We start from the raw sequence: 17,539 nt of genomic DNA, 5'->3' as shown, positions 1-17,539 counted from the left end.
CTCTGTTCGGACAGGATCAGGTTCAGCTGTGATGTACCCATTGTCCAGGATCATTTAGATGAAAAATGGCTGAGGCACAGAGGGAAATGAGTGGCTTTGTCCAGTATGAGTCAACAGCTTTGAGTTGGGCAGATAAGGGTCTCAGTGTCCTGCAGTTGATGAAAGTTATTGAGCTATTCTTACTGAAAATTTTAATCCATCTGTTGTAGTGGTGACTGAGGAGGAGCTGGCTCAGGCTTTAGAGGATGGAGAAGAGATGGCTGCCATGCCAAGCAAAGAATCCATGGAGTCAACAACCAACCACTCCAGGAGAGAGTCTGGCACCTCTGAACCAAGCACCGAAACAGAAAGTGATGTCTTGAACTTCAGGATGGAAGAGACTAAGTGAGGAAGGGACAGGATCAACTTTCTGTTTTCAAATTTAATCAGGGTCAATTAATGGGTTGACTGTCTCACATACCATTTCTAAAAAGCCAACATGACATTTACCGCTGAACTGCAGATTGGTTAATTTGGTTGTATTGGAACCTGATTTCAAACGTTCCCTCCCAGATCTCTCTTGGAAGATTGTTTGCTCTCCCTGACGTTTTATACTAGAAAGTTTGTGTTCATTGAAGGAAGGGATGTTAATGCTGGAGAATGGAACATTCCCAGTTTGGCAATCCAATGTTGGCATCAAGCATTCCAGAGTAAATCTGGCACACTTAAACTCTACTTGCCTGCAACAAAGTACCTGTGCCCCCTAACTTCACTAGTGTGAATGCCCTATTGGAAGCACCACATCATGTGGTCTCTTTCACTGGGATTCTTAATCTCTTGACTCTTACAGCACAGCTCATTTGGCCCAGCATGTCTCTGCTGGTTCTATGAAAGAGAATTGATCCTGCTGTTTCTCCATAATCCCTACAACTGGATCCTTTCTCAAGAATTTATCCAATTCCTTTTTATACGTATATAAAGAGCAAGAGGGTAGCCAGGGAAAGGGTTGGCCCACTCGAGGACAGAGGAAGGAATCTATACGTGGAGCCAGAGGAAATGGGCAAGGTACTAAATGAGTACTTTGCATCAGTATTCACCAAAGAGAAGGACTTTGGTGGATGATGAGTCTAGGGAAGGGAGTGTAGATAGTCTCAGTCATCTCATTATCAAAAAGGAGGAGGTGTTGGGCGTCTTAAAAAACATGAAGGTAGATAAGTCCCCAGGGCCTGATGAGATCTACCCCAGAATACTGAGGGAGGCAAGGGAAGAAATTTCTGGGGCCTTGACCGAAATCTTTGTGTCCTCATTGGTTACAGGTGAGGTCCCAGAGGACTGGAGAATAGCCAATGTTGTTCCTTTGTTTAAGAAGGGTAGCAAGGATAATCCAGGAAATTACAGGCTGGTGGGCCTTACATCAGTGGTAGGGAAATTATTGGAGAGGTTTCTTTGGGACAGGATTTACTCCCATTTGGAAACAAATGGACTTATTAGCGAGAGGCATCATGGTTTTGTGAAGGGGAGGTCGTGTCTCATTAACTTGATCGAGTTTTTTGAGGAAGTGACACAGATGATTGATGAAGGAAGGGCAGTGGATGTTGTCTACATGGACTTCAGGAAAGCCTTTGACAAGGTCCCTCATGGCAGACTGGTCACACGGGATCAAAGGTGAGCTGGCAAGATGGATACAGAACTGGCTCAGTCATAGAAGACAGAGGGTAGCAGTGGAAGGGTGCTTTTTTGAATGGAGGGCTGTGATTAGTGGTGTTCCGCAGGGATCAGTGCTGGGACCTTTGCTGTTTGTAGTATATATAAATGATTTGGAGGAAAATGTAGCTGGTCTGATTAGTAAGTTTGCGGACGACACAAAGGTTGGTGGAGTTGCGGATAGTGATGAGGATTGTCAGAGGATACAGCAGGATCTAGATCGGTTGGAGACTTGGGCGTAGAAATGGCAGATGGAGTTTAATCTGGACAAATGTGAGCTAATGCATTTTGGAAGATCCAATACAGGTGGGAAGTATACAGTAAATGGCAGAACCCTTGGGAGTATTGACAGGCAGAGAGATCTGGGGTTACAGGTCCACAGATCACAGAAAGTGGCAATGCAGGTGGATAAGGTAGTCAAGAAGGCATACGGCATGCTTGTTTTCATCGGTCAGGGCATAGAGTATAAAAATTGGCAAGTCATGCATGTACAGAACCTTATTTAGGCCACACTTGGAATATTGTGTACGATTCTGGTCGCCACACTACCAGAAGGATGTGGAGGCTTTGGAGAGGGTACAGAAGAGGTTTACCAGGATGTTGCCTGGTCTGGAGGGCATTAGCTATGAGGAGAGGTTGGATAAACTCGGATTGTTTTCACTGGAATGACGGAGGTAGAAGGGCGACCTGATAGAGGTTTACAAAGTTATGAGTGGCATGGACAGAGTGGATAGTCAGAAGCTCTTTCCCAGGGTGGAAGAGTCAGTTACTAGGGGACATAGGTTTAAGGTGCGAGGGGCAAAGTTTAGAGGGGATGTGTGAGGCAAGTGTTTTTACACAGAGGATGGTGAGTGCCTGGAACTTGCTGCTGGGGGAAGTGGTGGAAGAAGGTACGATAGTGACGTTTAAGAGGAATCTTGACAAATACATGAATAGGATGGGAATAGAGGGAAACGGTCCCCAGAAGTGCAGAAGGTGTTAGTTTTGACAGGCATCATGATCGAGCAGGCTTGAAGGGCCGAATGGCCTGTTCCTGTGCTGTACTGTTCTCTGTTCTTTTGAAAGTTACGACTAAATCTGCTTCCCCCACAGTGGCGCAGTGGTTAGCACCGCAGCCTCACAGCTCCAGCGACCCGGGTTCAATTCTGGGTACTGCCTGTGTGGAGTTTGCAAGTTCTCCCTGTGTCTGCGTGGGTTTCCTCCGGGTGCTCCGGTTTCCTCCCACATGCCAAAAGACTTGCAGGTTGATGGGTAAATTGGCCATTATAAATTGACCCTAGTATAGGTAGGTGGTAGGGAAATATAGGGACAGGTGGGGATGTGGTAGGAATATGGAGTTAGTGTGGGATTAGTATAAATGGGTGGTTGATGGTCGGCACAGACTCGGTGGGCCGAAGGGCCTGTTTCAGTGCTGTATCTCTAAACTAAACTAAAACTAAACACCCTTTCAGACAGTGCATTACAGATCATAACTCATTGCATGAAACAAAATTCTTACTCATTTCTCCCATTCCAATGCCAGCCCTGGCCCTGGCTTTTTGCCAGTCACCTCCATCTGTGTCCTCTGGTTACTGACCTTTCTGTCTTCTTTCCAAGTGGTGCCACATTAGGAACAGACCTTTGCCATTGGCCCACGCTACTTTGGAGCTCAATTTCACACACAATGTTCATAGTAGATAGAGGAGACCTTCATTGCATGTTTGGCCTGGATTTTCATTAAATTAGTCACTTAATGCAGGAAGCGGCCTGAGGCACTTCATAGAAGAATCGAGACACCAAGCAGTCGTAAAAGAGTGAAGGTGGGGAAGGAATTCCAGAGAGCAGAGCTGAAGGTTCAACCAAGTCCCATAGATTAAAGGCCAGTCTCTAATTCCCTACTACCCAGCATGTGACTGGTTTCCAATGTTTAGAAGCATTGGAAGTGTAAGAATGGATCTCGACTGCACAGTAAATTTGGTAGCATATTGTGGACTTTATCATTTACCTTTCAAAAATATTCAGAATATATATCAAACAATCTGTGTTAATTTTGCTATTGAGGGTACTTTACCTAATCTGTACATGCCATGCGAATGTTTGGCCAGTGTAGCAGCAGCTTTGTGCTGTACTTGCCCTGTGAGTATTTTACGCGACAGTGTAGAGGGAGTTTTATTCTGTGTATCTAACCTGTGCTGTACCTTAATACAAAAGCAGAATACTGCAGATACTGGAAATCTGAAACAAAACAAAAAACAGAAAATGCTGGAAATACTCAGCAGACCTGAAATGCTAACTTTGTTTCTCCACAGGTGCTACCTGACCTACTGAGTATTTCCAGCATTTTCTGTTTTTGTGCTATACCTTGTCTGGGAATGATTGATGGGACAGTGTAAACAGAGCTTCATGCTGCATATAACTTTGGTATACCTGACTCTGTAGATCTGGGAAATCACAGCCTAGTGACTCATCAGTGAAGGGTTGATTCCTGTCACTGGTCTCAGTGTTGCCAACAGTCACATGTAATTGAAGACTTCAGAATGGACATGAATGTGAGTCATTGACACTGGAGACCTATCCAGTTAACATGTATTCCAACTAGAGGGTCCCTAGTGGGCAATAACCAATTCATTTTAGCTACAATAATGGTACGGCCAAACCCCTCAAATGTAACATGGAGGTTCTTATGGTTTGTAGACAGGATACACCACTGATCTGTCCGACTCCAGGGTAGCATTTACTGATCAAACTGGTTTTCACTCTAGTAAAATCCGGGAAGAGCTTGGAATGAGACCACTGGGAAGAGACAAATTTTCGTCCTCTATTTCAGTGAAGGAACCAAAAGCGTGCAATGGCACCGAAAGGGTGAGTACAATATTTGCTGTGCACTGTGTGATAGAATCATAGAATCTAAAGCCATCTTTTGAAAGAGCTGCCAATTAGTCCTGTAGCCCTGAAAAATTTTCCCCTTCAAATTCTTTTTTGTAAGTTATTTAATCTTTTTCAGGCAGTGCATAACCACTTGCTCATTTATTTAAAAAAAAATCTCATCACCTCTGGTTCTTTTGCCAATTACCCAAAATCTGAGTCCTACCTACCCTTCTGCTGCTGGAAATAGTTTCTCCTTAACTACTCGAAAATCCTCCATGATTTGGAACACCTAATGTCTTTTAACTTTCTCTGCCGTAAGGAGAAAATCCCATGTTTCTCTAATCTCTCCATGCAACTCAAGTCCCTCATCCCTGACGCTGCTGTAGTAAATCTCCTCTGCACCCATATGAAGGTCTTGACATCTTTCCTACAGTGTACTGCCCCAGAATTGGACATAATACTCCAGCTTGGCTTCCTTGCTTTTGTACTCTATGTATCTGTTTATTGAGCCAAGGATTCAAAGAAAGAACAAAGAGAACAAAGAAAATTACAGCACAGGAACAGGCCCTTTAGCCCTCCCAGCCTGCGCCGATCCAGATCCTCTAGCTAAACATGTCGCCTATTTTCTAAGGGTCTGTATCTCTTTGCTTCCTGCCCATTCATGTATCTGTCTAGATACATCTTAAAAGACGCTATCGTGCCCGCGTCTACCACCTCCGCTGGCAACGTACTCCAGGCACCCACCACCCTCTGCGTAAAGAACTGTCGACGCATATCCCCCCTAAACTTTTCCCCTCTCACTTTGAACTCGTGACCCCTTGTAATTGAATCCCCCACTCTGGGGGGGAAAAAGCTTCTTGCTATCCACCCTGTCTATACCTCTCATGATTTTGTACACCTCAATCGGGTCCCCCCTCAACCTCCGTCTTTCTAATGAAAATAATCCTAATCTACTCAACCTCTCTTCATAGCTAGCGCCCTCCATACCAGACAACATCCTGGTGAACCTCCTCTGCACCCTCTCCAAAGCATCTACATCCTTTTGGTAATGTGGCGACCAGAACTGCACGCAGTATTCCAAATGTGGCCGAACCAAAGTCTTATACAACTGTAACATGACCTGCCAACTCTTGTACTCAATACCCCGTCCAATGAAGGAAAGCATGCCGTATGCCTTCTTGACCACTCTATTTACCTGCGTTGCCACCTTCAGGGAACAATGGACCTGAACACCTAAATCTCTCTGCACATCAATTTTCCCCAGGACTTTTCCATTTACTGTATAGTTCACTCTTGAATTGGATCTTCCAAAATGCATCACCTCGCATTTGCCCTGATTGAACTCCGGCACAGTGGCGCAGTGGTTACCACCGCAGCCTCACAGCTCCAGGGACCTGGGTTCGATTCCGGGTACTGCCTGTGTGGAGTTTGCAAGTTCTCCCTGTGTCTGCGTGGGTTTTCTCCGGGTGCTCCGGTTTCCTCCCACAAGCCAAAAGACTTGCAGGTTGATAGGTAAATTGGCCATTATAAATTGTCACTAGTATAGGTAGGTGGTCGGAAAATATAGGGACAGGTGGGGATGTTTGGTAGGAATTTGGGATTAGTGTAGGATTAGTATAAATGGGTGGTTGATGTTCGGCACAGACTCGGTGGGCCGAAGGGCCTGTTTCAGTGCTGTATCTCTAATCTGCCATTTCTCTGCCCAACTCTCCAATCTATCTATATTCTGCTGTATTCTCTGACAGTCCCCTTCACTGTCTGCTACTCCACCAATCTTCGTGTCGTCTGCAAACTTGCTAATCAGACGACCTATACTTTCCTCCAAATCATTGATGTATATCACAAACAACAGTGGTCCCAGCACGGATCCCTGTGGAACACCACTGGTCACACGTCTCCATTTTGAGAAACTCCCTTCCACTACTACTCTCTGTCTCCTGTTGCCCAGCCAGTTCTTTATCCATCTAGCTAGTACACCCTGGACCCCATGCGACTTCACTTTCTCCATCAGCCTACCATGGGGAACCTTATCAAACGCCTTACTGAAGTCCATGTATATGACATCTACAGCCCTTCCCTCATCAATCAACTTTGTCACTTCCTCAAAGAATTCTATTAAGTTGGTAAGACATGACCTTCCCTGCACAAAACCATGTTGCCTATCACTGATAAGCTCATTTTCTTCCAAATGGGAATAGATCCTATCCCTCAGTATCTTCTCCAGCAGCTTCCCTACCACTGACGTCAGGCTCACCGGTCTATAATTACCTGGATTTTCCCTGCTACCCTTCTTAAACAAGGGGACAACATTAGCAATTCTCCAGTCCTCTGGGACCTCACCTGTGTTTAAGGATGCTGCAAAGATATCTGTTAAGGCCCCAGCTATTTCCCCTCTCGCTTCCCTCAGTAACCTGGGATAGATCCCATCCGGACCTGGGGACTTGTCCACCTTAATGCCTTTTAGAATACCCAACACTTCCTCCCTCCTTATGCCGACTTGACCTAGAGCAATCAAACATCTATCCCTAACCTCAACATCCGTCATGTCCCTCTCCTCGGTGAATACCGATGCAAAGTACTCGTTTAGAATCTCACCCATTTTCTCTGACTCCACGCATAACTTTCCTCCTTTGTCCTTGAGTGGGCCAATCCTTTCTCTAGTTACCCTCTTGCTCCTTATGTATGAATAAAAGGCTTTGGGATTTTCCTTAACCCTGTTTGCTAAAGATATTTCATGACCCCTTTTAGCCCTCTTAATTCCTCGTTTCAGATTGGTCCTACATTCCCGATATTCTTTCAAAGCTTCGTCTTTCTTCAGCCTCCTAGACCTTATGTATGCTTCCTTTTTCCTCTTTGCTAGACTCACAATTTCACCTGTCATCCATGGTTCCCTAATCTTGCCATTTCTATCCCTCATTTTCACAGGAACATGTCTCTCCTGCACGCTAATCAACCTCTCTTTAAAAGCCTCCCACATATCAAATGTGGATTTACCTTCAAACAGCTGCTCTCAATCTACATTCCCCAGCTCCTGCCGACTGTTGGTATAGTTAGCCTTCCCCCAATTTAGCACTCTTCCTTTGGGACCACTCTCGTCTTTGTCCATGAGTATTCTAAAACTTACGGAATTGTGATCACTATTCCCAAAGTAGTCCCCTACTGAAACGTCAACCACCTGGCCGGGCTCATTCCCCAACACCAGGTCCAGTATGGCCCCTTCCCGAGTTGGACTATTTACATACTGCTCAAGAAAACCCTCCTGGATGCTCCTTACAAATTCTGCTCCATCTCGACCTCTAACACTAAGTGAATCCCAGTCAATGTTGGGAAAATTAAAATCTCCCATCACCACCACCCTGTTGCTCCTACATCTTTCCATAATCTGATTACATATTTGTACCTCCTATCTCACGCTCGCTGTTGGGAGGCCTGTAGTACAGCCCCAACATTGTTACCGCACCCTTCCTATTTCTGAGTTCTGCCCATATTGCCTCACTGCTCGAGTCCTCCATAGTGCCCTCCTTCAGCACAGCTGTGATATCCTCTTTGACCAGTAATGCAACTCCTCCACCCCTTTTACCTCCCTCTCTATCCTGCCTGAAGCATCGATATCCTGGGATATTTAGTTGCCAATCATGTTCTTCCCTCAACCAAGTCTCAGTAATAGCAATAACATCATACTCCCAGGTACTAATCCAAGCCCTCAGTTCATCTGCCTTACCTACTACACTTCTTGCATTAAAACAAATGCACCTCAGACCACCAGTCCCTTTGCTTTCATCATCTGCTCCCTGCCTACTCTTTCTCTTAGTCACGCTGACTTCATTATCTAGTTCCTTCCAGGCTTTAGTTACTACCTCCTTACTGTCCACTGACCTCCTCATTTGGTTCCCATCCCCCTGCCACATTAGTTTAAACCCTCTCCAACAGCGTTAGCAGAAGTACCCCCAAGGACATTGGTTCCAGTCCGGCCCAGGTGTAGACCGTCCAATTTGTAATAGTCCCACCTCCCCCAGAACCGGTCCCAATGTCCCAAAAATCTGAACCCCTCCCTCCTGCACCATCTCTCAAGCCACGCATTCATCCTGACTATTCTTTCATTTCTACTCTGACTAGTTAGTACGTGGCACTGGTAGCAATCCTGAGATTACTACCTCTGAGGTCCTACTTTTTAACTTGGCTCCTAACTCCCTAAATTCGTGCTTGTAGGACCTCATCCCGTTTTTTACCTATATCATTGGTGCCTATGTGCACAACGACAACTGGCTGTTCACCCTCCCCCTTCAGAATGTTCTGCAGCCGATCTGAGACATCCCTGACCCGTGCACCTGGGAGGCAACATACCATTTGGGAGTCTCGTTTTTGACCACAGAACCGCCTATCTACTCCCCTTACAATCGAATCCCCTATGACTATCGCCCTTCCACTCTTTTTCCCGCCCTTCCGAACAGCAGAGCCAGCCACGGTGCCATGAACCTGGCTACTGCTGCCTTCCCCTGGTGAGCCATCTCCCTCAACAGTATCCAAAACGGTATCCCTGTTGTGGAGGGAGATGACCGCAGGGGACACCTGCGCTGCCTTCCTACTCTTTCTCTGCCTTTTTGTCACCCATTCCCTTTTTCTCCCTCAGCGATCCTAATCTGCGGTGTGACCAATTCGCTAAACGTGCTATCCACGACCTCCTCAGCATCGCAGATGCTCCAAAGTGAGTCCATCCGCAGTTCCAGAGCAGTCATGCGGTCTAACAAGAGCTGCAGCTGGACACACTTCCTGCACGTGAAGGAGTCAGGGACATCAGCCGTGTCCCTGAGCTCCCACATTGAGCAAGATGAGCATAACACGGGTCTGAGATCTCCTGCCATTTTTAATCTTAAGCTTAACTTCGATAAATGAAAAAGGAACGACAAGTTTTTACCAATCGCACGATTAAAAAAAGAGAAATAGAAAAAGCCTTACCTTATCTACACACCACCGAGTCCTTTTTTTTGGTTAGAGGAGGAGGGCGGGTGGGAGACACTACATGTGTAGTCTCGGGTTCAGAAACAGCCCAAATATATAGATTTTTACTTAACCAGCAGCCCCCTGGTCCGCTGAAAACAAAAGGAAAATTAAGTTTAAGTTGAAACTGACCTTCCCAGCTGATCACTCGCTCAGCACTCTCTGCTTCCGAATAAGCTGCTGCAATGAATTCCATGTGCCTTTTTCAATTGTCTTCTCAATTTCTCCATATACGCCCCAGGTCTCTCTGCTGCTGCACCATTTAGTTTATACTGCCTCTCCTCATTCTGCCTACAAAATGAATTGTTTCCTACTTCTGTACGTTTAATTTCATCTGCCATGTGTCTTCCCATTTCACTGGTCTATGTCCTCCTTAAGTCTGTTACCATGATCCTCACTGTTTACCACATTTCCGAGTTTCAAATCATCTGCAAACTTCCCTATAGTCTGGAGAACAACTGTTCCCCACTACTGTGCTTTCTATCCCTGAGTCCGTTTTGTACCCAATCTGCTACTGTCCTTTAGTCCTATGGACTTCAATTTTGTTAACAAGTCTATTACGCGATACTTTTATCAAGTACCTTTTGAAAGTGACTGCACAACCCACATCAACCCTCTCTGTTACTTCATCAAAAAATTCAGTCAAATTAATCAAGCATGTTTGCCTTTAACAAATCCATGCTGGCTTTCATTTTATTAACCCATATTCTTTCAAGCGTCAGTTAATTTTATTCAGGAGTAATATATCTCAAAGTTTCCCCATCTCCGCTGTTCAGCTTACTGGCCTGTAGTTGCAAGGTTTATACCCCTCCATTTTATTTTTTTGAACAGGGGTGTAATATTTGTAATCCTCTCGTCCTAAGGCACCTCGAAGGAGGATTGAAAGATTGTGGCCACAGCCTCCAATATCTTCACCCTTGCTTCCTAGGATGCATCACATGCTTCTCTACTTTTGAACGCTGCCAGACTTTAAGTATTTCCGCTTAATCTACTTTGTCCTAGCCAATTTCTCTACTACCTCCTGCACGCTTGTTAAGCAAAAACCATGGTGTATTGTGCAGAACACCACCAAAGTTGAGAAAAAGCAAACTTGATGCAAGCTTAGATTTAAAAGGCAGTCAATTGGATGAGGAAGGGAAGAACAAGGGAGCGAAGAGTTGCATTGTTTTAATCGCTGGGAGAGAACAGAAACATAGAAAGATAGGAGCAGGAGTAGGCCATTCGGCCCTTCGAACCTGCTCCGCCATTCAGTACGATCATAGGTGATCATCCAAACTCAGTAACCTGTTCCCGCTTTCTCCCCGAATCCCTTGATCCCATTAGCCCTAAGAACTATATGTAACTCTTTCGTGAATATATTTAATGATTTGGCCTCAACTGCTTTCCGTGGTAGAGAATTCCACAGGTTCAGCACTCTCTCTGGGTGAAGAAATCTCTCCTCCTCTCAGTCCGAAATGGCTTACCCCTTATCCTTAGACTGTGACCCCTGGTCCTGGACTCCCCCTCCATTGGGAACATCCTTCCTGCATCTCGTCTGTCCAGACCTATTAGAATTTTGTAGGTTTCTATGAGATCCCCTCTCATTCTTCTAAACTCTAGCGAATACAAACCTAATCGACCCAATCTCTCTCCATACGTCAGTCCTGCCATCCCAGGAATCAGTCTGTTGAACCTTCGCTGCACTCCCTCCATAGCAAGAACATCCTTTCTCCGATAAGGAGTCCAAAACTGCACACAATACTGCAGATGTGGTCTCATCAAGGCCTTGTACAATTGCAGCAAGACATCCTTGCTCCTGTACTCTAATTCTCTCGCATACTATTTGCCTTCTTAACTGCCTGCTTCACTTGCATCCTTACTTACAGCGACTGGTGCACAAGGACACCCAGGTTGCACCTCCCCGTTTCCCAATCTATCGCTGTTCAGATAATCTGCCTTTCTGTTTTTGCCACCAAAGTGGATAACCTCACATTTATCCACATTATACTGCATCTGCCATGTATTTGCCCACTCACTCAACCTGTCCAAGTCACACTGGAGCTTCCCTGCATCCTTCTCACAGCTCCCACTCCCACCAAGCTTTCTGTCGTCTGCAAACTTGGGAATATTACATTTAATACCCACATCTATATTATTAATATATATTGTGAATAGCTGCGGTCCCCACTCGTCACTTGCCTGCCACTCGGAAAAAGACCCGTTTGGTTTTTTTTATTCATTTATGGGATGTGGACATCGCTGGCCATGCCAGCATTTATTGCCCATCCCTAATTGCCCTTGAGAAGGTGGTGGTGAGCTGCCTTCATGAACCGCTGCAGTTCATGTGAGGTAGGTACTCCCACAGTGCTGTTAGGAAGGGAGTTCCAGGATTTTGACCCAGCGACAGTGAAGGAACGGCGATATAGTTCCAAGTCAGGATGGTGTGTGAATTGGAGGGGAACTTGCAGGTGGTGGTGTTCCCATGTATTTGCTGCCATTGCCCTTCTCGTTGGTAGAGGTCGCGGGTTTGGAAGGTGCTGTCTAAGGAGCCTTGGTGCATTGCTGCAGTGCATCTTGTGGATGGTACACACTGCTGCTACTGTGCGTCAGTGGTGGAGGGAGTGAATCAAGTGGGTTGCTTTGTCTTGGATGGTGTCGAGCTTCTTGAGTGTTGTTGGAGCTGCACCCATCCAGGCAAGTGGAGAGTATTCCATCACACTCCTGACTTGCGCCTTGGAGATGGTGAACAGACTTTGGGGAGTCAGGAGGTGAGTAACTCGCCGCAGGATTCCTAGCCTCTAACTTGTTCTTGTAGCCACGGTATTTATATGGCTGCTCCAGTTCAGTTTCTGGTCAATGGTAGCCCCAAGGATGTTGATGGTGGGGGATTCAGCGATGGTAATGCCATTGAATGTCAAGGGGCGATGGTTCGATTCTCTCTTGTTGGAGATGGTCATTGCCTGGCATTCGTGTGGTGCGAATGTTACTTGTCACTTATCAGCCGAGCCTGGAAATTGTCCAAGTCTTGCTGCATTTCTACATGGACTGCTTCTGTATCTGAGGAGCCACAAATGGTGCTGAACATTGTGCAATCATCAGCAAACATCCACACTTCTGACCTTATGATTGAAGGAATGTCATTGATGAAGCAGCTGAAGATGGTTGGGCCTAGGACACTACCCTGAGAAACTCCTGCAGTGATGTTCTGGAGCTCAGATGATTGACCTCCAACAACCACAACCATCCTCCTTTGCGCTAGGCTTGATTCCAACCAGCGGAGGGTTTTCCCCCTGATTCTCATTGACCTCAGTTCTGTTAGGGCTCTTTGATGCCATACTCGGTCAAATGCTGCCTTGATATCGAGGGCAGTCACTCTTCCCTCAACTCTTGAGTTCAGCTCTTTTGTCCATGTTTGAACCAAGGCTGTAATGAGGTCAGGAGCTGAGTGGCCCTGGTGGAACCCAAACTGAGTGTCACTGAGCAGGTTATTGCTAAGCAAGTGCTGCTTGATAGCGGCGCAGTGGTTAGCACCTCAGCCTCACAGCTCCAGCGACCCGGGTTCAATTCTGGGTACTGCCTGTGTGGAGTTTGCAAGTTCTCCCTGTGTCTACGTGGGTTTCCTCCGGGTGCTCCGGTTTCCTCCCACATGCCAAAGACTTGCAGGTTGATAGGTTAATTGGCCATTATAAATTGCCCCTAGTATAGGTAGGTGGTAGGGAAATATAGGGACAGGTGGGAATGTGGTAAGAATATGGGATTAGTGTAGGATTAGAATAAAATGGGTGGTTGATGGTCGGCACAGACTCGGGCCGAAGGGCCTGTTTTAGTGCTGTATCTCTAAACATAAACAGCACTGTCGATGACACCTTCCATCACTTTACTGATGATTGAGAGTAGACTGATGGGGCGGTAATTGGCCGGGTTGGACTTGTCCTGCTTTTTGCATACAGGACACACCTGGGCAATTTTCCACATTGCAGGGTAGATGCCAGTGTTGTAGCTGTACTGGAACAGCTTGGCTAGGGGCGCGGCAAGTTCTGGAGCACAGGTCTTCAGTACCGTTGCTGGAATATTGTCAGGGCCCATAGCCTTTGCAGTATCCAGTGCCTTCAGTTGTTTCGTGATGTCACGCGGAGTGAATAGAATTGGCTGAAGTCTGGCATCTGTGATGCTGGGGACTTCAGGAGGAGGCCGAGATGGATAATCAACTCGGCCCTTCTGGGTGAAGATTGTTGCAAATGCTTCAGCCTTATCTTTCGCACTGATGTGCTGGGCTCCCCCATCATTGAGGATGGGGATATTTGTGGAGCCACCTCCTTTTTAGTTAGTTGTTTAATTGTCCACCACCATTCACGGCTGGATGTGGCAGGACTGCAGAGCTTAGATCTGATCCGTTGGTTATGGGATCGCTTAGCTCTGTCTATTGCATGCTGCTTATGCAGTTTGGCATGCAGATAGTTCTGTCTTGTAGCTTCACCAGGTTGACACCTCATTTTGAGGTATGCTTGGTGCTGCTCCTGGCATGCCCTCCTGCACTCTTCATTGAACCAGGGTTAGTCTCCTGGCTTGATGGTAATGGCAGAGTGGGGGATATGTTGGGCCATGAGGTTACAGATTGTGGTTGAGTACAATTCTGCTGCTGTTGATGGCCCACAGCACCTCATGGATGCCCAGTTTTGCATTGCTAGATCTGTTCAAAATCTGTCCAATTTAGTACGGTTGTAGTGCCACACAACACGATGGAGGGTATCCTGAATGTGAAGGCGGGACTTCGTCTCCACAAGGACTGTGCGGTGGTCATGCCTACCAATTCTGTTATGGACAGATGCATCTGCAGCAGGCAGATTGGTGAGGACGAGGTCAAGTATGTTTTCCCCTCTTGTTGGTTCCCTCACCACCTGCCGCTACCCAGTCTCGCAGATATGTCCTTTAGGACTCAGACTGTAGTGCTGCTACCGAACCACTTTTGGTGATGGACATTGAAGTCCCCCACCCAAAGTACATTCTGTGTCCTTGCCACCCTCAGTGCTTCCTCCAAGTCCTGTTCCTACTCTTTGTTTCCTGTCTGCCAACCAGTTCTCTATCCATGTTGCTACCTTACCCCCAATCCCATGTGCTTTAATTTTGCATGCTAATCTCTTTTGTGGGACATTATCAAAAGCCTTCTGAAATTCCACTGGTTCTCCCTTATCTATTCTAATGGTTACATCCTCAAAAAATTCCAGTAGATTTGTCAAGCATGATTTCCCTTTTGTAAATCCATGTTGACTTTGTCCAACCCTGTCATTGTTTTCCAAGTGCTCTGCTATTACCTCTTTTATAATGCACTTTAGCATTTTCCCCAATTCTGATGTCCGGCCAACATAATTCCCTCTTTTCTCTCTACCTCCCTTTTTTAAATAGTAGGGTTACATTGGAATGGGAGACGGTGCAATGAGTCTTGATTTCAGCAGAGGGAGAATACCGGGAGTAGCAAGAATGTGTTGGACTGTTGAACACAGAACAGTACAGCACAGTACAGGCCCTTCGGCCCACGATGTTGTGCCGACCCTTTAACCTACTCTAAGATCAAAGTAACTACCTACCCTTCATTCTACTATCATCCATGTACCTATCCAAGAGTCGTTTAAATGTCCCTAATGTATCTGCTCTACTACCACCGCTGGCAGAGCATTCCACGTACCCACCACTCTGTGTAAAGAACCTACCTCTGACATCTCCCCGAAACCTTCCTCCAATCACCTTAAAATTATGCCCCCTGGTGATAGCCCTTTCCACCCTGGGAAAAAGTCTCTGGCTATCCACTCTATCTATGCCTCTCATCATCTTGTACCCCTCTATCAAGTCACCTCTCATCCTTCTTCGCTCCAATGAGAAAAGCCCTAGCTCCCTCAATCTTTCTTCGTAAGACATGCCCTCCAGTCCAGGTAGCATCCTGGTAAATCTCCTCTGCACCCCCTCTAAAGCAGCCACATCCTTCCTATAATGAGGCGACCAGAACTGAACACAATATTCCAAGTGTGGTCGAACCAGGGTCTTATAGAGCTGCAGCATAACCTCGCGGCTCTTAAACTCAATCCCCCTGTTAATGAAAGCCTTCTTAACAACCCTATCAACTTGGGTGGCAACTTTGAGCGATCTATGGACATGGACCCCAAGATCCCGCTGTTCCTCCACATTACCAAGAATCCTGTCTTTAAGCCTGTATTCTGCATTCAAATTCGACCTTCCAAAATGAATCACTTCACACTTTTCCAGGTTGAACTCCATGTTTATTTTTTTAGATTTTTTTTTTGTAATTTAGTAAATTTGAAGTTGTAGTTAATTGAGTTCTGTATTGTTTTCCTCTTCCAGTGCACCTCCAACGTGCTGAGTGCTGTACTGCTGCTATTGAAAGAGCTCGATGGAGATGGGCTGGAGGTCGTGCACAGAACTGCAGAGCATAAACTCCGAATGTTGCACAGGAAAGAGACTGAACAGGACAGATGAACTACAACTGACCAGGGCTCAGACTGTTAGCGAGTTGATTTTGAATCCTTACTTTGGGTGCTGTTTCAAAAGTCACTGGAAATGTCTGAGAAAATGAAAGCAAGGACTTGTGCAGAAGAGGTGAAAAAACTTCTCCACAGGGTTAGCATCAGGCGTTTAGTCCTAGAGGGTATCTATCAAATGCTATATGTACAAATGTCCTGATGGTAAGCTGCACACATGATACCATCTTTGTAATCACCACTCATGGCTAAACAGGAGAGCCAGAATTCATCAGGTATGCTCACATTAGTGCAATTCAGCTTGGAAAGGACAGCTGTGCTACACAATAGAAGGTATGGGGAAAATCTAGATAATACTATTTCATCTGTACAGGCTCATGGTTTTAATATTGCTTGTCAGTTTTTTTTTTCTCTCCCATCTTCTCCTGGTGTTGCCTATGTTAATCAACCAGTGCTTAGGCATCTATTCTTGGCACAGATGTGGATCCATAACCAAATAAAAGTCCCCTGTGAAAATCCTACTGAAAGTCAGTGCAGCTACCCCCAGTGATGTGCAGAGTGTAGGCCCTGACTAGGGTAATTGCGGGAAAGTCCCAGGTTGAGGTCACCCAGGATATCTGTTTCCAATCACTTTCTAGCAGCTATATCATGGACATTTGGATCAGTGCTAACCCTCATGGTTGAACAGCCCACCACTACTTATTGTGACAATTGGCCTTTTGGGAGAGGTATTGAATGGAGAGAGGTTGCCATGGAACTGCACCAGCAGGTGTAACTGGTTTTGGGGGAAGGTACTGGGGGAAAAATACTAACAAATTAAAATTCTAGTGTGGTAAAACTAGTCAAATCCATTTATTCAGACCACTGATTTTATAAACTATTTGAGCTTTGCTCTCCCATAGCTGAACTAAGACTAGACTCCAATAGCCTCTTTATTCCCAAGTATGTTACAGCATCCACCTAATCACTCCAGCAAAGTGGCTGTTCATTATTGTAGAGATTAACTGATGCATAATTTAATAATGCATGCAGCTTTACATTATTTGATCAAAACCAATTACTGTACAATCAATCTTCATGTTTGACAAAAAAATGAAAACTTACTTGAGCTGAATTTGTTGGCATTTTATATACTAACTCCACTGAACCTTTGCAAATATATTTTAATGGAAATAGTTCATTTAGAATTGTTATTTAGAGTGGGTGAAGTGAAAAGGACTGACTTATTAAAAATGGAAGTGAGATTACCTGTTTTCAGTAAATTTTTCCTGATTCTCATGATCGCCTTGTAAGACTGGGATTCAATTTCTTCCTCTGTTCTGTTGAAGGAACATTTGTAGAGTAGATTCAAGCCTTTGGAATTTACTTACATATAATAAAAACAAAACAAGGTTCAATCAGTCCCAGGTCAGAGAAGGGAATGAGATTGATGTACATGGAGAATGAGGAATTCCTTTGGCACTTAATCGTCTTAATTCTCTAGGATGGTTGGATTTGAACCAAAGTGCTCCAGAAGTTCTTTGAACAACCCTCATTTGACT

General features: G+C 45.5%; 1 protein-coding gene across 1 annotated transcript in view; it reads left to right on the top strand.

The window, feature by feature from the left end:
* cfap410 (cilia and flagella associated protein 410) overlaps nt 1-17,245 on the top strand; it is a 57,164-nt gene extending 39,919 nt beyond the window's left edge. The window contains exons 5-7 of the mRNA XM_068036238.1: nt 210-384; nt 4,425-4,524; nt 15,862-17,245. Coding sequence (XP_067892339.1) covers nt 210-384; nt 4,425-4,524; nt 15,862-15,996 — 410 coding nt within the window. The 3' untranslated portion in view covers nt 15,997-17,245. The remainder of the gene's footprint in view (nt 1-209; nt 385-4,424; nt 4,525-15,861) is intronic.
* The last annotated feature ends 294 nt before the right edge of the window (nt 17,246-17,539 follow it).

The sequence above is a fragment of the Heterodontus francisci genome, chromosome 7 (assembly GCF_036365525.1).
Source record: "Heterodontus francisci isolate sHetFra1 chromosome 7, sHetFra1.hap1, whole genome shotgun sequence".
Lineage (NCBI taxonomy): Eukaryota > Metazoa > Chordata > Chondrichthyes > Heterodontiformes > Heterodontidae > Heterodontus > Heterodontus francisci.
The sequence above is the reverse complement of the archived record's forward strand: the minus strand, read 5'-3'. Positions and strand labels throughout refer to the sequence as shown.